Source organism: Oratosquilla oratoria, chromosome 28 (genome assembly GCF_046742065.1).
Source record: "Oratosquilla oratoria isolate Oo_2021 chromosome 28, ASM4674206v1, whole genome shotgun sequence".
NCBI lineage: Eukaryota > Metazoa > Arthropoda > Malacostraca > Stomatopoda > Squillidae > Oratosquilla > Oratosquilla oratoria.
Genome location: NC_134804.1, coordinates 2,625,196 through 2,650,670, shown reverse-complemented (window position 1 = coordinate 2,650,670; position 25,475 = coordinate 2,625,196). Strand labels below are relative to the sequence as shown.

The 25,475-nt window shown below is 39.5% G+C and overlaps 1 protein-coding gene across 6 annotated transcripts in view; it reads right to left on the bottom strand.

Annotated features, from left to right (window-relative positions):
- The window catches only part of LOC143040217 (uncharacterized), a 225,905-nt gene that overhangs the window by 54,969 nt on the left and 145,461 nt on the right, over positions 1-25,475 (bottom strand). For all 6 annotated transcript variants that reach the window (XM_076210907.1, XM_076210905.1, XM_076210906.1 and 3 more), the window contains exons 13-14: positions 3,751-3,881; positions 3,460-3,566 (exon numbers count right to left, since the gene is read on the bottom strand). In XM_076210907.1, coding sequence (XP_076067022.1) covers positions 3,460-3,566; positions 3,751-3,881 — 238 coding nt within the window. The remainder of the gene's footprint in view (positions 1-3,459; positions 3,567-3,750; positions 3,882-25,475) is intronic.

The window sequence follows — 25,475 nt, the reverse complement described above, 5'->3', positions numbered from 1 at the left end:
GTTTCAGTTTGGGAGTGTAGTTGAGAGGTTCTCAATAGTGAAGAGAGGATGAGGGAAAGAAGGGGTGGCTATACTAGTAAGTGAAGAGATAGGTAAGCATGTAGTGGAGTGGAAGGAGGTTTCTTCAAGGTTAATATGGATGAAGGTGCATATGGGCCTGGTAGTAAAAAGAGCATGGTGGAAAGAGAGGCTTTTTGGATGGATTTAAAAGACTGCATAGAGGGATTAGGGAGAAATGTCATTGTAGTGGTATTGGAAGACCTTAATGCTAGGGTAGGAAATTAACCATTAGATGAAATGGTTGAGAAGTGTGAAGATCCAGGAAAAAAAATCATAGTGGAGAGTTGTTGATGTGTTTAGAAAAAGAAAATTGATGATAGCAAATACAGTGTTTAAGAAGAAAGTCAAGCATAAGTAAACATGGGAGAGGGTGGTGGATATAAGGGTGGTAGAGCATTAATGGACTATACAATGGTAACCAAGAGTATAGTAAGAGTTAAGGATGTATATGTTCTAAGGGGAGAGAGTATGGGAATATCAGACAATGTTTTGGTGGAAGGTAAGTTGAAAGTGGAGGATAGATGGAGAAAGAGGAAAAGGACAGAGGGTAAGGAGGTGCTTAGAGTGAACTGCTTAAATGAGAAAGAAAAGGAGGAGTACAAGATGAAGCTGAGAGAGGAGTGAGAGGGAGTGAAGGATAGAGTTGAACTAAGAGTGGAGGAGGAATGGGAAGGGTTCAAGGAGGGAGTCATAAGGTGTGCAAAGATGGTGTGTAAAACAAGGAGGATGGGAGGAAATAGAAGGAAGGGTAATGAGTGATGGGTGAGGAAGCAAAGAAGTTTGTAGAAGAGAGGAACCAAGCTTTCACAAATTGGTTACAAAATAGGACAAGGGAATCATATGAGAGGTACAAAGAAAAGAGAAGTAAAGCACAAGATAAAGGAGGCAAAGAGGAGAGATGTGAAATGGGGTAAGAGTATGAGAGAAATTTTTGAAAGTCATAAAAAGATGTTTTGGAAAGAAATTAAGAGAGGAAGAGGAGGTGAATCAAGTAGGGAAGAAAAGGTAAAAGGTCAAGATGGAGAGATGATAATGGAAGAGAAGGCAGTAAGAGGAAGTTGAGCAGAGTATTTTAGGGAGTTGCTAAATGTGAAGGAGGATAGGGAGGGAAAGGTAGTTGCAGTGGGAAGTCCTAAAAAAATGACCATGATGAGAGCAGGTAAGGCACCTGAGTTGGATGGATGTCATGCAGAATGTCTGAAAAAGAGAGGTACAGTGATGGTGAAATGGCTGGTGAGGTTATTTATAAGAGAAGGTAGAGTGCTGGAAGACTGGAGGAGTGCTCGTATAGTTCCACTTTACATGGGAAAAGGGGACAAGTGTGAGTGTAGTAGTTTCAGAGGGATCAGCTTGTTAAGTGTAGTTGGGAAGGCTTATGGGAGAGTCTTGATTAAAAGAATCAGGAGAGGAACAGAGGGAGTGACTGATAAGGAACAGTGTGGGTTTAGGACAGGTAAGGGTTGCGTAGATCAGATTTTTGTGGTAAGACAGAAGAAAGCTTTAGGAAAAGGTAAGGATATTTTTTGGGCTTTTATGGATCTGGAAAAGGCTTATGACAGGGTAAACAGTAAGGCAATGTGGGAGGTATTGCAGATATATGGGATAGGAGGAAAGCTTTTAAGAGCAGTCACAATTTTTTATGAGAGTATTAGAGCTTGTATTAGGATTAGAAATGGAGAGAGTGAGTGGTTTGAGGTAAAGGTGGGACTTTGTCAGGGATGCATTATGTCACCCTGGCTGTTCAATTTATACATGGATGGGGTGGTGCGAGAGGTAAATGCAAAGGTAGTGGGTCAGGGATTGGAGATGGTTAAAGAAAATGGAGAAAAATGGGAGACAAGCCAGTTGTTGTTTGCTGATGACACTGCACTTGTGGCAGGATCAGAGGTAGGATTAAGAAAGATAATGACAGAGTTTGAGAAAGTGTGCAAAAGAAGGAAGTTGATGATAAATGTGGGTAAAAGGTGATGAGATGTACAAAGGGTGAAAGTGGCAGCAGACTGGAAGTGAGTATTAAGGGAGAGATACTGGAGGAAGTGGATAGTTTTAGATACTTGGGTGCAAATGTGGCAGGAAAGGGGGAGTGGAGATGAAGGCAGAATGTAGATTGAGAGAAGTGAGTAAATGCCTTGGTAGATTAAAAAGTGTAATGAGAAATAGACATTTGGGAATGGATGCTAAGAGGAGAATGTATTTACCTAGTTGTACCTAGTTGTATTTGATGGGAAGAGAGCTATACTCATAGTGATCCAATTTTGTATCTTTCAGCATCCAGTTTGATCTTAAATTCTTGTATAGTTTTTGCACTCACTGTTTCTTCATTCAGTTTGTTCCAGATATCTATCACTCATCATTCTGTGTGGGAAGCTATTCCTTTTCAGATCTCTTCTGTAACTATCCTTTTAAGTTTCTTTTCATGTCCTCTTGTTTTTCTTCTATCCCACTTTAGTAAGTCATCTCTATCAAGGACTTCCATCCCTTTCATAATTCTGTAGATGGTTAGCAGGTCTCCTTTATCTCTTTGTTCCAGGGTTGGTAGTTTGAGTTTGTCCAATCTTTGTTCATGTCAGTTTGGATAGTGTTGGTGCCACCTTTGTCATTGTTTTTTGATTGTGCTGACAACACTGTATGGGGCAGAAACATGGAACTTAAGAGAGGAAAAGAGGAGGAGTCTGAATGTGATTGGGATGAGGTGCCTGAGAAGTATGATAGGGGTTACAGGATGGATTGAGTGAGAAATGAGGAGGTGAGGAGAATGGGGGTGGAAAGGGAGTTGGGAGATAGGGTTGATGGAAAGAATGAGTGAAGAAAGACTAGTAAAGAGGTGTGGAAGGCAGAGGTGGAAGGAGTGAACATGAGGGGGCAACCTAGGATGAGATGGATGGATGGGGTAAAAGGGGCATTGGGAAAGAGGGGAATGTCTGTTGAGGAAAGATGGGAGAAGACAGAAGATGGGGTGAATGGAGAATGGTTGTGTATGGATGTGCTGTGATGCATGAGGGGAAGTGGGTGGGGGATGGGGGTGAGGGAGTATGTGTGAAAAATAAATTGATGCAGCCTGAAGGGATATCTCCCTATATTCTCCTTTTTTGCATGAGGGAACAGAGAGGAGGGATCGCAGAGTTAATGAAGCAGCCTTGCTGTGGATGTGCTGTATCTTAAGACACAGCTTCTGACCCAGGGCAGTGGGCGAGATGCAGGGATGGCCCATCATCCAGGAGGTGCCAAAAAAGAGGGAGGGAAGGGGGCGGATGGGAGTGGAGTATGTTGGGGAAGGAATAAGTGGAAGTGGTTTTATGACTTTGTTTTTTGACTACCTCCTTTATAAGGGGGAAAAAGCCTTTGGTATATATATGTATGTACATATGAATGAATGTATGAAAAACATATCCAACCTACTTGTGAAAAGAAAAGCAATCTTGAATTTCCCTGATTTCATGATTACCTCGAAGAAGATGAATTTTTTTTGGATCTTGCAGCTTTTGTGAAAATAAATATGCCACAACCTGTGTGAAAAGCATAAAGAAGCCTTTGGTGTGTGTGTATATATATATATATATATATATATATATATATATATATATATATATATACATATATATACACATATAGTTAACATATTATATTTATTTAATGATGCTCAACAATCTTAGAAAACACTTGTGCGTATGTGAAATACAGTTATATTACCTCCACACCATATTCTCCCCTATCAACATAATCACCAAGGAAGAGAAAATTTGCTGGAGTCAGAAGAGGACCAAGTCTCCATAGGGCTTTTTCAAAGCACACCAAATCATGGTAATTTCCATGTATATCCCCTAAAAACAAGAGCAGTATCAACATAATTGGTGAGCAAATCAAGTACTTTTATGGCTCAATACTCCATAAAAGTACACAATGTAATTATAACAATTCAAAATGCAAGGAGAATGAAGCAAAAATGTCATGAGGAATAGGTATCTGGGGATGAACATAAATAGTTTGTTGTTTCAGGAAAAGAATGTGCCCCCAGAACTGAATGGAGCAGTGATTTGAAATATAAAGGAAATAGAAAGGGATACCAAAAATGTTTGAGATGAAGTGTTTAAGAAGTATGGTGAAGGTTTTGAGGATGGACAAAATGAGAAATGTGTTGGTAAGGTGGAAAATCAGAAGAGGGCAAGGAGCCTACACCAGGAGGCACATAGCTATGGCTGAAGCCATCACCTTTGCTATATGTGCTTGGAATGCTGGGACATGTGTCAGTCACTTGTGGGAATGAGAGAGAAGTGTGGGACTCAAACCCTCAACAAAGTGAATATGGGACCAGCATGTTTCTGATAATGCCACCAACACCAGAGGTGGAAAGCAGAATCAGAAAGAAAGCAGGCAGATAAGGTTGACCAATGAATGTTGAGATGATCTGGGCATATGGAAAAGGTAAGTGCAGAAAGACATAATGTGGGAAGCAGAAATAGGTGCCTATGTTAAATCACTGAAAATTATGGAGATGGGAGAAGGAAATGGAGAAATAACAAAAGATGAGGTGCAAGTAGTTTTGAAAATGATGAGAGCAGGTAAGGCACCTGAGTTGGATGGGTGTCATGCAGAGTGTCTGAAGAAGAGAGGTACAGTAATTGTGAACTGGATAGTGAGGTTGTTTAATGTGTGTCTACAAGAGGGTAGAGTGCTAGAGGGCTGGAGGAGTGCCTGTATAGTTCTGCTTTACAAGGGAAAAGGGGACAAATGTGATTGTAGTAGTTTTAGAGGGATCAGTTTGTTAAGTGTAGTTGGGAAGGCTTATGGGAGTGTTTTAAGTGAGAGGATTAGGATAGAAACAGAGGGAGTTAATTGGTGAGGAACAGTGTGGGTTTAAAAAAGATATGGGTTGTGTGGATCAGATTTTTGTGGTAAGACACAAAGACACATATGTGAGAAAGCTTTAGGAAAAGGTAAGGATGTTTTTTTGGGCCTTTATGGATTTGGAAAAGGCTTATGACAGGGTAGACAGGAGGGTACTATGGGAGGTTTTGCAGATATATGGAACTGGCAGAAAGCTGTTAAGGGCAGCCAAGAGTTTTTATGAGTAGTACAGTCTGTGTTAGAATTGGAAATGGAGAAAGTGAGTGGTCTGAGGTAAAGGTGGAGTTGTGGTAGGGATAGGTCATGTTGCCATGGCTGTTCAATGTGTACATTGATGAGTTTTTGCGGGAGGTAAATGTGAGGATAATAGGCAGGGGACTGGAGATGGTTGAAGAAAATTGAGAAACATAAGTGAGGCAGTTGTTGTTTGCTGATGACACTGTGCTTGTGGCAGGGTCAGATGGGGGATTAAGGGAGTTAATGACGGAGTTTGGGAAGATATGTGATAGGAGAAAATTGAAGGTAAACATGTGTCAAAGCAAGGTGATGAGATATACAAGAGAAGAGGATGGCAGCGAGTTGGTGGTAGGTCTTAAAGGAGAAAGGCTGGAGGAAGTGGATAGCTTTAGGTATTTGGGGTCACATGTGGCATGTAAGGGATGAGTGGCAATGGAGGTAAACTGTTGATTGAGAGGAACAGGTCAATGCCTAGGGGGATTGAAAAGTGTCATGAGAAATAGAAATTTGGGAATGGATGCAAACAGATAAAAAGGGGGGATTGTGCTGATGGCACTGTGTAGGGTAGAGACTTGGAATTTAAGAGAGGCAGAGGGGAAAAGTTTAAATGTGTTTGAGATGAAATGTCTCAGAAGTATGGTATGGGTTACAAGGCTGGATAGACTGAGAAATGAGGAAGTGAGGAGTAGAGTGAAGGTGGAATAGGAGATGGCAGACAGGGCTGATGAAAGAGTATTGGGATGTTTTTGGACACATGGAAAGAATGAGAGATCAGTAAAAGAGGTTAGGCAGAAGTGGGTGGAGTGAATTTGAGGGTACAACTAAGGATGAGATGGATGGATGGGATGAAAGGGGTTGAGCAAGGGAGAAGGCATGAGATATGGGTAAGTGGAGAATGGCAGTGTATAGATGATACTGTGATACAGGAAAGGGAGGGAGCAGGAGGTTGTGGGGGAGATTATGTGTGAGTGATATTTTGATGTAGCCCAAGGTGATTTCTCCCCATCTTCTCTTTTTCTGAAGGAGGGGATGGAGAAGGGGGGTGGGGTCACCAATTAAATGAAGTGGCCCTGCTGCATTACTTCTGACCCAGGGCAGTGGGCAGGATATAAGGATGTCCTGCCATCCATGAGGAGCTAAGATGAGAGGGAAGAGAAGGTGGTGGATGGGAGTGGAATGGGTTGGAGTGAAATGGGTAGTACTTTTGACTTGGCTACCTACCTTGTAAGGGGGAAAAGTCCTTGGTATATAGATAAAAGTAGATGGAAGGGACTTGAGAGAAAAGCAAAAAATGAGATGGATGAACATGGAGAAGGGGCACTGGATACAAAATATCTGTCAAGCAAAGAAAAGAATGCAAATGATAAGCATGAAGAGAGAATGACCCACCAGTGAGGAGGGTGCGTAGGACACCCAGATGGAGGAAACAGAAAACCATCAAAAGGGCAGATAAACTCTGAGTCAATGACCATCCAACCCTGTTATGGATCACTAACCCATGTGTTTGACATGCATGGCATCCCTGCAGGGACTAGAGATGAGAGTCCTGGAGGCTGAGTGATCCCCAGGGCTGTGGTTGCACTGAAGTACACCACTAGGATTAGCAACATATCTCTTTGGTCCTCTATTCAGGCCAGGACAAGTGGCCCCTTTTGGCTCAGAGAGACAGATCAGCTGGGCAGACTGACTTGAAACTGTGGGTCAGGCATGCTCCGAGTAAAGCAACTACCATTTGGGCAGACATTGAGGGTCCACAGCTATCATCCCTAGTGTCAGGTGACAGGTTTTCTTTCATCAACACTTCTAAGTCTTTCTCTTCTTTTGCTTTTGTAATGTGTTTGATTCTTAAGGCATAGTTTAAGGATGGCCTTTTGCCACTACTGCCCATTTCCAGTAAGCTCATAGTGACCTGCTTTTCTATCTTTCAGTATCCAGTTTGATCTTAAATTCTTGTATAGTTTTTGCACTCACTGTTTCTTCATTCAGTTTGTTCCAGATATCTATCACTATGTGTGGGAAACTATTCTTTTTCAAATCTGTTCTGTGACGATCCTTTTTAAGCTTCTTTTCATGTCCTCTTGTTTTTTTTGTTTTGTTTTTTCTATCCCACTTTAGTAAGTCATCTCTATCAAGGACTTGCACCCCTTTCATAATTCTATAGATGGTTAGCAGGTCTCCTCTTTCTCTTCTTTGTTCCAAGGTTGATAGTTCGAGTTTGTCCAATCTTTGTTTGTATGTCAATTTGGAGAGTGTTGGTGCCATCTTTGTCATTGCTCTTTGAATTCTTTCAAATTTCTTTATGTTCTTTTTAGTACTAGGTGTCCATAGTGTCGCAGCATACTCCTGAGAAGTATGGTAGGGGTTACTAGGCTGGATAGTGTGAGAAACAAGGAGGTGAGGGGGCATTGGTAAAGAGGGAAATGTCTGTTGAGGAAGGAAGGGAGAGGGTGGGGGATGAGGGAGTATGTGTAAATGATATTTTGATGCAACCCTAAGTAATTTCTCCCCAACATATTTTCTGCATGAGGGGATGGAGAGGGGATTTGCTGATTAAATGAAGCAGCCTTGTTTTGGATGTGTTGTGTCTTGCTGCACTGCTTCTGACCCAGAGTAGAGGGCAAGATGCAGGGATGACCTAGTTATGGACACAGTGGACAGAAAAAGGTGTATAGTAATCTATGGCATTAAAGAAAAGCACAATGTACCAAAATATCAGAGGGAAAAGGAAGAAAGAGAGATTGCCAAAGAAATACTAAAAGAGATGAGTTAGGCTGAGACCGAGAAATCGAGGAAACCCATAGAATGGGCAGGTACTCTAAAGATAAACAGTATAGACCACTAAAAGTTAAACTTAGATTACAATCAAGTGCAGAAGAAGTATTATCTAGAACAATAAGATTAGCAAATAGCGAACAGTACAAAAATATATGGATAAAAAAAAGAAATGAGTGAGGAAGAAAAAGAAAAAGAAAAAGAACTTAGGAATGAGGCGAATGAAAAGAATGAGAATAGAACTGAAAAAGAAAAGGAGGAGTTTTTTTGGGGAGTGATAGACATGAGGCTGAGAAAAAGATATATAGGGAAAATGGAAACAAGGAAGACAGAAGGGGAGGAGAAAAGAAACTAAAAATAGCTTATACAAATACAGATGGAATAATCTCAGGAATAAACGAATTAAATGATTATCTAGTCTTAGAAGAACCAGACATAATGGAAATTGTAGAAACCAAATTAAAGTACACTCTAACACCCTACACTGTGGGAGGTGTATACAACTGTTGGACAGAGAATAGAAAGAACAAACAGGGCGGAGGAGTTCTAATATTGACCAAGAAAGATTTGATTGTAACAAAAATAACTGAAGGAAAAAATGATGTAGAATCAATTATAGTACAAGTCGAAGGTAAATGAAGAAAAGAAAATTTGCAGTGGTATATGTACCTCCTAAAACACAAGCCTGGACAGAAAGGGATCATTCCGAGGTTACTAGAAGATACAAAAGATGAATTGATTGAAACACTGAAAGATGGAGGAAATACAGTAATTATGGGTGACTTTAATTCAAAAGAAATATGCTGGGAAGAAATGACAGTGAAGGGGGGGAGAGAAACACTGGGGCAATGTACTCCTTGACTTGACCATTGAATACACAATGACCCAGTGGATTAGGGAAAATACTAGATACAGAGGAAATGAAGAACCCTCAAAATTGGACTTAATACTTATGACAGAACCTGAGATTATTGAAAAAATTGATTATAAAACTCCGATAGGAAAAAGTGACCACGTACTAATAGAAATAGAATTGAAAGAACAAATGGACCAAAGCAAAAATGATAAACATAGACTAGTAAGACCTATGTATAACAAAACAAACTTTGAGAAACTTAAAACACTTTCGCAATGCAAACTGGGAAAAATTCCAAAACGAAGATACAGGGATAGAAGAAAAATGGAACATACTAAAATAAATTTATAATGAAGGAGAGAACAAATATGTACCACAAAAAAAAAATGGAAAAGGCATACATAAAGAGCTGGTACAACAAAAGATGTAGTGAGGCTAAGGAAAAAAGAGACAAAGCTTGGAAAAAATGGAAAAGAGATAAGAAACAAAGCAAATGGCAAACATACATCAAACTAAGAAACGAATATGTAAAAATACACAGAGATGAAAAGAGAAATTATGAAAAAAAGATAATAGACAAATGTAAGGAAGAACCCAAACTATTTTACAAGTATGTAAATGGAAAACTAAAAAACAAACAAGAAATAGAAAAACTGCGCAAAGATAAAAAGGAATAAACAGAAGAACTGGAAATGGCTGAAATTATGAACAACCACTTCAGATCAGTATTCACAATAGAAAACTCGCCTAACAGTGTAGATAGAGAGAGAGAATTATCCCCAGCAATGAAAGAAATAAACGTAACACAAAAAGAAATCAGTGACCAAATTAAAACCCTTGATGTCAGAAAATCACATGGCCCAGACGGAATTGCAAACTGGATACTGAAAGAATGTATGGAAGAATTAACTGACAAAATATATAATACAATTAAATTTTCACTTAAAGAAGGAAAAGTACCATTGGACTGGAAAAAGGCAAACATTGTACCAATTTATAAGGGAGGTGATAAGGAAGATCCATCTAACTACAGACTGGTCTCACTAACAAGCACAATAGCAAATATTTTGTGAAAGAGTTGTCAAGAACAGATGGGTTAAATACCTGGAAGAAAAATCTATACTGAACCCAAATCAATTTGGATTCAGACAAGGGAGATCATGTACAACAAATCTGATCTGCTTTTACTCAAGATTAGTAGATGTAATACAAGAAAGAGATGGATGGGCGGAATGTGCTTTTCTGGACCTGCAAAAGGTATTCGACAAGGTACCTCATAGGAAACTAATAAATAAGATAGAGTCAAAGGGTGGCATCAGAGGAAAATTATTGGAATGGATGAAAGATTTCCTGATTGGGAGGAAAATATGAGTTGTAATTAGAGAAAAATTCTCCAACTGGGAAGAAGTAAAAAGCGGTGTCCCGCAAGGATCAGTACTGGCCCCGATCATGTTTGCCGTATACATTAATGACATGAATGAAGGCGTGGAGTGCTATATGAATTTTTTTGCATTATTTACGAAGGTAAAAACGGAAGAGGACTGCAACTCATTGCAACAAGATCTGGACACGATATGGAATTGGACTCAAAAGTGGGAAGTAAAATTTAATATAAAGAAATGCAGTATAATGGAATTTGGAAAGAGTAAAAACAGAATATCGAAAGATTACAGAATTGGGGAAGAAAAAATAAAAAAGCAAACTCTGAAAAAGATCTTGGAGTGATGATTGGGAAGGACATGAAACCAGATAAGCATATAAATAAAATATTCGGAGAAACCTACAACTTATTGAGGTCAATCAAAATGGCATTTGCTTATATGGATGAAGAAATAATAAAGAAAATACTAACTACACTAATAAGACCAAAACTTGAGTACGCAGCATCACTTTGGACACCCAGTACCAAAAAGAATACAATATTAAGAAACTAGAAAGATTACAAAGAGCGACAACCATACTAGCACCGACTCTCACCAAACTAACATATGAGCAAAGACTATCCAAATTGAACCTACCAACTCTGGAACAAAGAGAAAGAGGAGATTTGCTGACTATCTACAGAATAATGAAAGGAATGGAAGTTTTAGACAGGAACGACCTGTTAGTGTGGGACAACAGTAAAACTGAAAAAAGATAGTTATAGAAAAAACTTGAAAAGGAACAGTTTCCTACACAGAGCGATAAATACATGGAACAGATTAGACAACAAAACAGTATGTGCAAACACTATACAAGATTTTAAGATAAAACTTGATGCGGAGAGATTCAAAGATGGGTCACCACGAGCATAGCTCCCCTCCCGTATATTACAACTAGGTAAATACAGTCATCCAGGAGGAGCCAAGAAAAGAGGGAGGGAGGGGTGGTAAATGGGAGTGGAGTATGTGGGGATGAAATGGGTGGGAGTGGATTTATGCCTTTGACTTTGGCTACCTCCCTTGTAAGGGATATCGCAATGAAAGACAATGGTTTGTGATGAAATTAAATTTTATTTTCTTGTCTTTTCTATCGTGAGTGACTTCAGATACAAAGGTCACTATTTTCCTTCCCTTCCTCTCTTCAAAAGTTGAAATCAGTGATGTTTTGGCTCCACTGTGCCTCTGAATATCTTTGTTTTCCTCCTAGCTATTCAATCTGTAAATAATTTTAATCTAGCTTTGTTTGATAGGCAAATCTAGTGTAGTGGGTATGCTATGTTTGTGGAGGCTGCATCATATGTCTATGTGCCTCTCATGTCAAGGACTTTTGTTTTATGGTGTAAATAGTTTGTAGGTGTTGTGTTTGTTCAGTCTGTACTTCTCTCTAAGTCTTTGTTTTGTATAGGTCTGTAGGGTGTTGTGGTGTATCTTATTGAGATTGGGGGTCCTTGTGTTGCTCACATAATTCATCATTGAGCATTAGCATTGTCTGTATACTGTGGTATTAGTTTCTTTGTTTTGGCCAAATGTTGTTATTGCAATTTTTTAAAACACATTAAGTCTAGGTGTGCATTTAATCCTTATGTTTGTGATGTGTTGTTTGAATGACATGGATGTATCATATGTTATGCTAAGAATCTTGGGTGTATGTGTGTGTGGTATGAGAGTGTTCTTGACATAGAGGCATAATATATATTTGTGTTCTACTGTCCAATTGGTGAAAAGTGTGGCTATTGATTTGGTTGGGGCTATTTTGAGTCTATTTGTAGTGAATCAGGTATTGAGTGTATTGAGGTATGGTTGAGGTATTTCTGCAGCTTTGTCTGCATTATGGTGATACTGTAGTTATGTTGTCTGCATAAGAAGAGATTTGTATTTCTGAGGTATTGGATGTGGATATATCTTGCATGTATAGATTAAAGAGTGTGGGGGATAGAACTGAGCCCTGTGGTACTCAAGTCTTAAAGTTTCTGGAGTGTGATGATTGGTCATTATATGACACATAGGCATTATATGACAAAAGGCTTTTGACAAAGTACCACACAAACAGCATACTAAGAGATATTGAAATAATAGGTGGAATACAAGGAAAATTATTGGAATGGATGAAAGATTTCTTGAACGGAAGAAAAATGAAGGTGGTACTTAGAGACAAGAACTCAAGTTGAGAAGATATGATAAGCGGAGTCCCCCAAGGTGTATTGGCTCCGATAACGTTTGCTATTTATATAAATAACATGGATGAAGGTGTGGAATGTTATATGAACTTCTTTTCAGATGATGCAAAACTATTAAAGAGAATAAGTACAGAGAAAGACTGCAAATCTTTTCAAGAAGACCTGGACAAAGTCTAGAAATGGAGTCAGAGGACTGAAGTGAACTTCAACATTAAGAAATGTAGTATAATGGAATTTGGAAAAAGCAAAAATAGAATCTTGGGTCAATATAAAATTGGTACAAAGGAAGTTAAAAAAAGTAAACTCGGAAAGGGACCTAGGAGTAACTATCTCAATTTACATGACACCACACAAACATGTCAACAAATTAGCCGGAGAAACTTAACTTATTAAGATCAGTGAAAGTAGCCTTTGAAAACATGGATGAAGAAATGGTAAAGAAAATGCTAGTTACACTGATAAGACCAAAATTAGAATATGCATCATCACTATGGACACCTAGTACCAAAAAAAAATATAAAGCAACTAGAAAGAATTCAAAGATGGCACCAACACTTTGCAATTTGACATATGAACAAAGATTGGATAAACTAAATTTACCAATCCTGGAAAAAAGAAGAGAAAGAGGTGATTTACAGAATTATGAAAGGGATGGAAATTCTTGATAAGGATGACCTACTAAAATGGGACAGAAGAAATACAAGAGAACACGAAAAGAAACTTAAGAAAGACCATTACAGAAGAGATTTGAAAAAGAATAGTTTCCCACACAGAGTGATAGATATCTGGAACAAACTGAAAGAGGAAACAGTGAGTGTTAAAACTATATATGACTTTAAGCTAAAACTGGATGTGGAAAGATACAATAGTGGGTCACTACGAGCATAGCTCTCTTCCCGCAAAATACAACTAGGTAAATACCTGCCAGATAACTGGCCAGCAATCTTTTGTTGTTATTGTGCATGTCTGTGTTTTATATTTTCTTAGTGAGACTGTGATGGGGGATGGGACTGAAAGCTTTACTGTTATGAGAAGAATTCTGTGTGGGGATTTATCTGAATTGATGCCATCAAAAACTTTTTGTGTGAGGTTTATTAGAAGAGAGTATGTGGAATTTAATACTCTAAAGCTATGTTGTAGTTCAGCAATGGGGGTATGTGGTGTGATGAGTTGTAGTATGAGGCATTCTATGACTTTGGAGGGGGTGCAGAGAGGTGTGATTGGGCAGTGTAATGCTGGAACTGTTGGGTCTTATGATGATTTTCCCATGCTTCCAGATATTGGGTAAAGTGTTGTGTGAGTAGCTGTAGTCTGCAATGTTGGTGAGAGCATGTATGTCATGTGGTCTATGTGTTTTAGGTGGATGTTACTTATTTTGTCAAGTCCACAGGTAGATAAGTGCTTAAGGTTATGGATTATATGTTTCGTCTGGCTGTCTATGAAGGGTGTGTGGTCTGGGTCTATGGGAAGTCTTTCTTATGTCAAATGATGCATTGGTAGTCAGGACGAGATGGTAAGATGGCTTGTCTGTGCAAAATGATTTATAAGTGTGTTTGCTTGTTGTCTCTTTAATGGTAAGTTGACAGTTGTTGTGGTTTTTGCTGTGTGAAAGTGTGTTGTGTTACTGTTGGATAGTGAAATGCTGTTCAGTGTCTTGTACAGTTTTCAGGTATTTGTTTTGAGATTGTGTTGACAAGTGTTTGCCATTTTTGTATTTTTTGTTCATGTACAAGTATTTTGTTGTAAATTTCAGTGTTCAGTGCTTTTATTTGGTCTGCTATGTTCTGAGGGATAGGTGTGGGGGTATAGTGCTTAAGTGTATCATGTTGTCTGATGAGGCCTTGGATTTCTGGTGAGAAATTGGGGGTTGTGATTTTCTGTTGCCTCTGGGGATGTATTTCTTGTCTGTGTTTTGTATGATTGTATTGAAAGTGTGCACAGCAGCATCTATGTCTGTGATTTGTGTACTGTGTTGTGTCTCAATTTGTTCTGTATCTTCAGTAAAAGTTGTGTATGTTAAAGACAGATTGAACATTTTTAGAAGCTCTGCCATGGGATTAACACGGGTCAGGGTTCAAATCCCATGGCAGAGCTTCTAAAAATCTTTAGTAAAAGCTTCACATTTTACTCTCATGTAATTGGTGTATGTGTGTCTGGCCAACTAAGGTGCATCATGTTTGGGTGGTCATGATGATTGGCTCCAAACACTTTCCATGAAGTTGTTGGGGTTAAGCAGGGGGAACAGGTGATGTCTGGAGAGGAGGGGGTGTACAGGGCTTGATGGGGATATGTGTGTGATTATGGGTATTGTTCAAGATGATCAATGAGTCAAGCTGTGTTTGTAGATCAAACCCTCTGTTTGATGTGTTGTACAGTATGGGGTGAAGTGTTGCATCCTGGACAGTTATCTGTGATACAGTCATCCAGTCTCTTCTGGTAGCTTAGAAGGGCTGGATGGTGGCCATATTCCAGTCTGGACAGGTGGACTCTGTCCTTTTGGTGGAGAGAAGATTTAGACAGATGAATATCAGGGGGTCTGGCAAGCAGCAATGTACTGTCTTTCAGTTTGTTGATGGAACAGTGGACAATATGATTATGGATATGTTTCTGGAGGCTGGTGTCTGGTGGTTGTGGAGGAAGAGAAGAGAATATTCTGTTCCTGGCGTGGCAGTGTCTCTGTTATGAGATGTCCCCCCCCCCCCACCTCAGGAGTTGGGGGGCCAAATGGCCAGAGCACACCCCTGCCGCATTTACACAGGTGGTACCAATCCCTGGGAGCATCTTCAGTTACCTGGGTGAGTACCATTAATGAGTTGCACCAGTCACCTATCAGACCTCCATTTGATTGAGCCTTCTGTATCAGTTTCCTCCAACATGCACCTAAACCTATCCATTTGATTAACCAGCTACCACAATAGACATACACACCTAACATTACCATAACTACAACATATTGAGGAAGTTACACAGTTCACATTGACAGAGATCTTGGGCCAAATCTGAAGAACAAGTGTCATCCTCTCAGGGCTGCACCTACATATGAAGGTAAGGGGGTTGACAGGTTTTGAAAATTGTCAGCTATGAGATTATTCTCTACCATCCAGCTTGCAGGACCACCACCAGTAGGTATCTGGAGTATACTTATGTTTGGTTACCATACATGCATCCACTAGCTTCTTTTGATCTTGGTACATAAAAAGCCCCACTGAGAAGATGAAATGGGTGGAGGAGCTCCACTTGCTGTAAGAAGTGATATAAAGATGGAAGAAACAAATTGGAGTGAAGGCAAGGCTGAAGCAATCCACCTGAAAATTGGAACTAAAGGGCAGAATAGAAGAGAGTTCATGGTGGTATGAAATAACCTACTCAGCAAACTAACCAACACTACCTGGAGAGTAGATCCCAAAACTAAAAAAAAAACAGCTTTAGTGCTAGGTCACTCCACTGCTGAATACTGCTCACTAGTTTGGGCAAAGTCGTACCACACATACAAAGTCGATCCAGTGCTGATCAATCAAGCTGAATAATCACAACCACATTAAAAGCAACATCCCTACCAGCTCTATACAGACTGACTGGTATTGCACTTCCCCACATCCAACAAGATATTAATACAAGAATAGAAAGACACAAACAACTAAACGATCCAAGGCACCCACTTTATGAAAACCAAGTAAGATGACAACTAAAATCTCATGAAAGATTTATAAGTGGGGAGCCTGGAGCAAACAAAACCAGCAACCTACACAGTGAAAAAGTGGAGAAAGTGACCAATCCTCACCTAATGAGGTGCTACCAAGACCAAATGAAAGCCTACCCAGTGGAACAACAAGTGTTTTCTGTGGTTTTTCACATTCTTGAGTCCCTAAGACTCAACATGTAATAAATTGTTGAGTTACCAAGGAAAAATTTGGAGTCTTCCATTTCGTCATTCATACATACATACATACTGTATACCAAGGCTTTTTCCCCCTTACAAGGGAGATAGCCAAAAAGGAAAAGGCATCAAATCATTCCCACCCATTCCATCCCTGAATACACTCCACACCCCTCCATCCTCCCTCTTATCTTAGCACCTCCTGGATGACGGGTCATCCCTGCAACTTGTCCACTGCCCTGGGTCACAAGCAGTGTCGCAAGACACACCACATCTACAGCAAGGCTGCTTCATTAAATCGGCGACCACCCCTCTCCGTCCCCCCATGCATAAAAGGAGAAGACGGGGAGAAATCCCTTCGGGCTGAGTCAAATTTTGCTCACACATACTACCTCACCCCCCATCCCCCCACCCATTCCACCTCATGCATCACAACATCATCCATATACAACCATTCTCCATTCACCCCTGTCTTCTGTCCTCTCCCGTCCTTCCTCAACAGACATTCACCTCTTCCCCAAAGCCCCCTTCGCCCATCCACCTCATCCCTCATGTTCACTCCCTCAACATCTGCCTTCCATACCTCTTTAACTAGTCTTTCTTCACTCATTCTTTCCATGTGTCCAAACCATCCCAATACTCTTTCATCAACCCTATCTCCCAGCTCCCTTTCCACCCCCATTCTTCTCCTCACCTCATTTCTCACTCTATCTAGCCTAGTAACCCCCATCATACTTCTCAGACACCTCATCTCAAACACATTCAAACTCCTTCTCTCTTCTTCTCTTATGTTCCATGTTTCTGCCCCATACAGTGCTGTTGGCACAATCACTCCTTCATACAGTCTCCTCTTAGCATCCATTCCCAAATGTCTATTCCTCATTACACTCTTCAATCCACCAAGGCATTTACTCGCTTCTCTCATTCTACATTCTACCTCCACCTTCACTCCACCTTTTCCTCCCACATTTGCACCCAAGTATCTAAAACTATCCACTTCCTCCAGTCGCTCTCCCTTCATACTCACTTCCAGTCTACTGCCACTTTCACCCCTTGTACATCTCATCACCTTACTTTTACCCACATTTATCTTTAGCTTTCTTCTATCACACACTCTCCCAAACTCTGTCACCAGCTTCCTCAGTCCCTCCTCCAATCCTGCCACAAGCACAGTGTCGTCAGCAAACAACAGCTGGCTCACCTCCCACTTTTCTCCATTTTCTTTAACCATCTCCAATCCCTGACCCACTACCCTTGCATTTACCTCTCGCACTACCCCATCCATGTATAAGTTGAACCGCCAGGGTGACATAACGCATCCTTGACGAAGTCCCACCTTTACCTCGAATCACTCACTCTCTCCATTTCTAATCCTGACATAAGCTCTACTATTCTCATAAAAACTCTTGACAGCTCCTAGAAGCTTTCCTCCTATCCCATATATCTGCAGTACCTCCCACAGTGCCTTTCTGTCTACCCTATCGTAAGCCTTTTCCAGATCCATAAAAGCCCAAAAAACATCCTTCCCCTTTCCTATATCTTTCTCACATATTTGTCTTACCACAAAGATCTGATCTACACAACCTCTACCTGTCCTAAATCCACACTGTTCCTCACCAATTACTCCCTCTGTTCCTCTCCTAATCCTCTCAATCAAGATCCTCCCATAAGCCTTCTCAACTACACTTAACAAGCTAATCTCTCTGAAACTACTACATTCACACTTGTCCCCTTTTCCCTTGTAAAGTGGAACTATACAGGCACTCCTCCAGTCCTCCGGCACTCTATCCTCTCTCCAGCAAACATTAAATAACCTCACCCGCCTGTCCACCATCACTGTACCTCTTTTTTTTTTAGACATTCTGCATGACATCCATCCAGACCAGGTGCCTTACCAGCTTTCATCATCTTAACAACTGCCTTCACTTCATCTTTCCTTATTTCTCCTCCATTTTCCCCCATTCATCACACTCATTTTCTTAGCATTTCCCACTGCAACTATCTTTCCCTCCCTATCCTCCTTCACATTTAGCAACTCCCTAAAATATTCTGCCCATCTTCCCCTTACTGCCTTCTCTTCCATTATCATCTCTCCATCTGCACCTTTTACCTTTTCTTCTCTACTTGATTCGCCTCCTCTTCCTCTCTTAATTTCTTTCCAAAACATCTTTTCATTACTTTCAAAATTTTCTGTCATACTCTTACCCCACTTCACATCTGCTCTCCTCTTTGCCTCCTTTACCTTTTGCTTTACTTCTCTTTGTACCTCTCATATGACTCCCTCATCCTATTTTGTAACCAATCTGTGAAAGCTCGCTTCTCTTCTACAACCTTCTTTGTTTCCTCATCCCACCATTCACTACCCTTCCTTCAATTTCCTCCTGTCCTTCTTGTTCCACACACCATCCTTGCACACTTTGTGACTCCCTCCTTGAACCATCCCCATTCCTCCTCCACACCTACCTCTACTCTATCCTTCACTCCCTCCCACTCCTCCTTCAGCTTCTTCTTGTACTCCTTCTCCTTTTCATTTAAAGAGTTCACTCTAAGCACCTCCCTACCTTTTGTCCCTTTCCTCTTTCTCCATCTATCCTCCACTCTCAACTTACCTTCCAACAAAAAATTATCTGATATTCCCCCACCCTCTCCCCTTAGCACATGTACATCCTAACCCCTTCCATACGGTGCCGCACACGTAGGCGTCATGAGGAGTAAGTGGATTTGCGACGCTGCCATATCGGCGTCTTGATTATATTTATTGTAGTCGCCCCTGTGTTTTTACATTCTCCCAAATGTGCCCTGAATCCCATTCTCTGTGGTTTTCAAAATTCGCGGGTGAAAGAGAGAACGATCGATATAAGCGGTGACTATATTTTATGATGCGAGTATTATTACGACACGTCATACGGCTGGCATTGGCTGCTGCCTGCGAGATTTAAGTTCCGTACTGAAGTGGTTAACTCTTCCTATCATAGTCCTATTTACCACTACATAATCCATCAATGCTCTATCTACCACCCTTCCATCCACCGCCCTCTCCCATGTGTACTTATGCTTGACTTTCTTCTGAAACACTGTATTTGCTATCATCAATTCTCTTTCTAGACACATTTCCACCATCAACTCTCCACTACAATTCTTTCCTGGAACTCCACATTTCCCAACCACTCCATCGATTGGACCATTTCCTACCCTAGCATTAAGGTCTCCCAGTACTATTACATTGACATTTCTCCCTAAATTCTCTATGCACTCATTTAAATCTATCCAAAAGGCCTCCCTTTCTTCTACACTCTTCTCACTGCCAGGCCCATATGCACTTACAAAGACCCACATCTCCTTTCCCAGTTTCACCTTCATCCACATAATCCTTGAGGAAACCCCCTTCCACTCCACTACATGTTTACCTATCTCTTCACTTACTAGAATAGCCACCCTTTCCCTCCCTCGCCCTCTCTTCACTCCTGAGAACCTCCCACTTACACTCACCCTTCCCTTTCAACTTAGTTTCACTCAAAGCCAACACATCCATCTTTCTTCTCACATACTACCTATCTCTTCCCTTTTACTCTCATCTGTACCACATCCATGCACATTAAAAGACCCAAACCTTAGGGTGCTGGTCGGAAAACTCCCAGACCCTCTTATGCCTTTACTTTTTTGTTTAGGAATGTCCCCTGTGGGGCTACAAGGAGAAGGATGCCTAGTCCCACTCCCCGTCCCTTTCTTCTCGCCTCTTACGATCCAAGTGGAAATACTTGGTGGCAGTATTCTTTTCCCCCACCACAGGGAATTCCCCCACAGCAGAAAATGAATACTCAGAGAAATGGTACAGGACAGCAGCAAGGGGTTGGGGGACAGCATAACAGAGGGACAGTCGTAGTATAAAAGTGTCATCATTTCTCTATGAAGAGTTTTCCTCTATCATAGACAAAATGATGTGTGGCTCTGGTCTGTAGGGGCACCCCATATAGACCCTAAAGTATCAACTGCATGCTACTTTGCCACAATAACAAGCAGCCAATACCCCAGACGGGGTCATTCAATTTTTCATAAAAAAAAAAAAAAAAAAGTCTCCATAATAAGGTTAAGATATGGCATGACTGGCTGGACAAAATGTATATCTGAATCAGATAACTTTTTGACATAAAAGTTAAAAGATAAGATTATTTTACCACAAATCAGTCATAATAGTGCCATCATTCAATTTTTCATAAGTCTTCAAAAATAAGGTTAACCCTTTCCATACAATGATACCTACATAGGCATCATGAGGCATGAGTGGGTATATGAGGATGCTGGCATAGCCATCTTGTGTAGATTTGTTTGTAGTCTACACTGGGTTTGGAGATGTTGAGACAACGTTGTGGTTTGTTTTCTTTAATCTCTCCAATCTCAAACCATTTCACAAGGAAAACACTGGTGGTTGCCAATGGTGCTATTTACAAGTAGATTTAAATGGTGGCTGTTGTCAAAGGAAAAAGTTATATATATATAATCTATTCCCTATTATCTACTGCTGCTTACTCTACTTCTACAATGTACAATATATGAAATGAGTATGGACACTCAGTATTCATTCACAAAAATTATATCGGTCATATGATGACTTGCAGTTGGCAATGGTGAACACCAGTGTCCTTCCATGTTCACCCAAATGACCACGGTGAAGTCTGACACAATAGGAGGCCCAGTGGTACTTCACTGGAGAGGTCGTGATCTGACATCTTGTAGCCAAAATGCATACATAAGTGCATGTGCATGCTGGACATCTAAGGGATTGAATAGTTCTTTCATCTTGCAACATTTGATTATATTTATTTTGTAGTGACCCTCATATTCTGTGAACTGGCTTGATCATATTTTCTGTGGTTATTAACATTAACCTCTTCACTCCGGGGCACATCGCATGTCTGGCAGCATTAGCTGCCCGACGTGCGATGTTGCGTCATAATAATCTCATTATAAAAAATAAAGTTAGTGCTCAATCGTTCGTTCTCTTTCACCCGTGTATTTTGATAACCATAGAAAACTGATGAAGCCATTTAGAGAGAATGAAAATTACGTAGGTATGACTACAATAAATATAATCAAAATGGCGACATCGGCATCATCGAGTACCCACTTGCTCCTCATGCCGCCTACGTAGGCGTCACCGTATGGAAGTGGTTAAGAGTGAAAGAACAAGTTATACAGCTGTAACTTTATAATCTATATTGAGTATTGTAATGTACCATCAAATCATCATACATCATCGTACTCAGAAAGAAATAAGGGACCAAATAAAAAACCTTGACATCAGAAAGTCACACGGGCCGTATGGAATTGCAAATATGATATTGAAAGAATGTATAGATGAACTAACTTACAAAATACACAAGATAACTGATTTCTCACCCAAAGAAGGAAAAGTACCACAAGATTGCAAAAATGCAAATATTGCACCAATATATAAGGGAGAGGACAAAGAAAATCCAACCAACTATAGACTGGTCTCCCTTACAAGTACAATAGCAAAAATATGCAAAAAAAACTTATCATAAGTAAATGGATTAAACATTTGGAGAACAAAATACTAGATCCAAAACAATTTGGATTTAGACATGGAAGATCATGTGCCACAAACTTTATATGCTTTTACTCGAGGCTAATAGAAATAATTCAAGAAAAGGATGGACAGATTGTGCCTTCTTAGATTTACAAAAAGCATTTGACAAAGTACCACAAAAAAGCTACTAAGAAAAATTGAAACAATAGGTGGAATACAAGGGAAGTTATTGGAATGGATGAAAGATTTCTTGAATGGGAGAAAAATGAGGGTGGTACTCAGAGACAAGAACTCAAATTGGGAAGAAATGATAAGTGGAATCCCACAAGGCTCTGTATTGGCTCCAATAATGTTTGCCATATATATAAATGACATGGGTGAAGGTGTGGAATGTTATATGAACTTCTTTGCAGATGATGGAATATAATGGAGTTTGGAAAAAGTAAAAATAGAATATTGAGGAATTATAAAATTGGTGAAGTCGTCAAAAAAGTGAGCTCAGAAAGGGACCTAGGAGTAATTATCAGCAAAGAAATATCACTAGAAGAAATTAAAGCAATGACCATGGAAGTGGGAAAAAGCATAGGAGAAAATGAATTGCAGCAACTCAGGAATGATTGGAAAAAAGACAAAGAAGAAAAGGTAATTTTCAAAGAAATACTTATCAACAGATGCAGAAGGCCGAAGATACAGTTATCAAGGTAATTAAACAAAAAGAAAATCTAATAAGAGATACAGTAGATAAAAAAAGAATTTATAGTAATGTATGGTCTAAAGGAAAAACATAACCGAAATTGGTTCCTGAAAGAAAAAGAGGACAAAGAATTGGCAAAAAATATTCTTAAAGTAGTTCAGGATGAGCAAGAAATAGATAAGGCAATATAGGGAGTGCACAGAATGGGTATGTAGAAGGAAAAAGTCGACCACTTAAGATCAAATTAACCTCTTCACTACGGGGCACATCGCACGTCTGGCAGCATTAGCTGCCCGACGTTCGATGTTGCGTCATAATAATCACATTATAAAAAATAAAGTCAGTGCTCAATCGTTCGTTCTCTTTCACCCGTGTATTTTGATAACCATAGAAAATTGATGAAGCCAGTTTAGAGAGAATGGAAATTACGTAGGTACGACTACAATAAATATAATCAAGATGGCGACGTAGGCGGCATGAGGAGCAAGTGGGTACTCGATGATGCCGACGTCGCCATCTTGATTATATTTATTGTAGTCGTACCTACGTAATTTCCATTCTCTCTAAACTGGCTTCATCAATTTTCTATGGTTATCAAAATACACGGGTGAAAGAGAACGAACGATTGAGCACTGACTTTATTTTTTATAATGTGATTATTATGGCGCAACATCGCACGTCGGGCAGCTAATGCTGCCAGACATGTGATGTGCCCCGGAGTGAAGAGGTTAAAGTCACAAATGGCTGTGGAAGAAATCTTAGCAAGAACAGGAAAATTAGCAAGTGAACACCATAAAAATATAGGGATGAAAAGAGACATGATTGATGAGGAAAGAGAAAGAATTAGGACATTAAGAAATTAACCTAAAAAAAAAAAAAAAAAAAAAAAAAAAAAAAAAAAAAAAAAAAAAAATGGAGACCGAGATAATACAGTTTTATCGGAAAGTGTTAGATGAGACTGAAAAAATGGTGTACTCAAGAAAGAAAAAAAAAAAATAATAATAACAATAAGAAAATAAAAAATAAAACTTCAGAGGATGAGATGGAGGGTGTAGAAAATTAAAATTGGCATATACTATCATAATTGGATTGATCTCAGGATTAAACGAACTTAATGATTACCTGTCAGAAGAAAAACCAGATGCAATGGGAATTGTGGAGACAAAATTAAGGGGTCCACTAGTAGCAAACAATGTTGGACATGGATTATATAATCACTGGCTTAGAAATAGGGAGGAAAAACAAGCTGGAGGAGTTATCCTGGTTAAGAAAACTTAAATGTGACAAAAATTACATAAGGAGAGAACAGGGTAGAGATGATCACAATAAGAGTTGAAGACAATGACATACATATATCAAAGGCTTTTTTCCCCCTTGTAAGGGAGGTAGCAAAAAAACAAAGGCATAAAAACCACTCCCACCCATTCCATCCCAATCATACAATGACATGGAAAGCAGAAAGTTTGCAGTGACTTATGTGCCCCCAAAAATGAGGTCTTGGAGAAAGATTAATTCAAAATGTTAGATGATACAAAATCTTCATTAAATGAGATGCTGAAGGATGGAAGTAACACAGTACTCATGGGTGATTTTAATTGCAAAGAAATATGTTGGGCAGAGATGGCAGTGAAAAGTGGAGAGGCTCAATGGGAAAATGTATTACTCAAAATACTCAACATGACTATAGAACATACAATGACACAATGGGTAAAGGAAAACACTAGATTTAGAAATAATGAAGCTCAATCGAGACTAGATTGATTATTTATGTCAGAACCTGAAATAGTAGACAAAATTTAATACAAGACACCAATTGCGAAGTGACCACATAATACTCAAGTTAGAATTAATGGAGGGAATATATATAAAGAGAAATGAGAAACACAGAAAAGGAAGACTGATGTATGGTAAAATGGACTTTGACACACTTAGGAATTTTTTTCTTAAAGCAAGCTGGGAAAAATTCTACAAAGAAGAAACACAAGTGGAAGAAAAATGGATGATTCTGATGAAGATCTATAAAGGAGTGGATAAATATGTACCAAAGCAAAAACAGGAAAAGGTGTACATTAAGTGCTGGTTTAATAGAAGGTGCAGTGAAGCAAAAGATAGAAGAGACAAAGCTTGGAAGAGATGGAGAAAAGACAGGAAACCTAGAAAGTGGCAATTATATGTTAATCAAAGGAATGAATATGTAAAAATATGCAGGGAAGAAAAATGTAACTATGAGAAAGACATAATAGAAAAATGTAAGGATCAGCCAAAGCTATTCTATAGATATGTAAATGGGAAACTAAAAAACAAACAGGAAATAGTGAAGCTACGCCAAGGGAATACAGAATACACATAAATGGCTGAAGAGAAAATGTACAACATTGGGATGAAGGGAGAGAAGTGAATCTCCCCCCCCCCCCATGAAGGAAATAATAGTAACACGGAAAGGAACAATGGATCAAATAACAAACCTTGATGTCAGGAAATCATATGGCCTGGATGGAATGGCAAATTGGATATTAAAAGAATATAAAGAACTAGCAGACAAAATATACAACATAATAAATTACTCACAGAAGGAAAAATGCCAGAAGACTGGAAAAATGCTGATATCATACCAATTTATAATGGAGGAAATAAAGAAGACCCAACAAATTACAGACAGGTTTCCCTTAAAAGCACAGAAGCTAAAATTTGTGAAAAAGTTATAAAAAGTAGATGGATAAAACATCTGGAAGATAACAATATACTGAATCCGAGACAATTTGGATTTAGACAGGGAAGATCATGTATCAAATTTGATTAGTTTTAACTCAAGACTACTAGATATAATTGTATGGAGGAGTGATTATGCCGACAGCACTGTATGGGGCAGAAACATGGAACATAAGAGAGGAAGAGAGAAGGAGTTTGAATGTGTTTGAGATGAGGTGTCTGAGAAGTATGATACGGGTTACTAGGCTGGATAGAGTGAGAAATGAGGAGGCAAGGAGG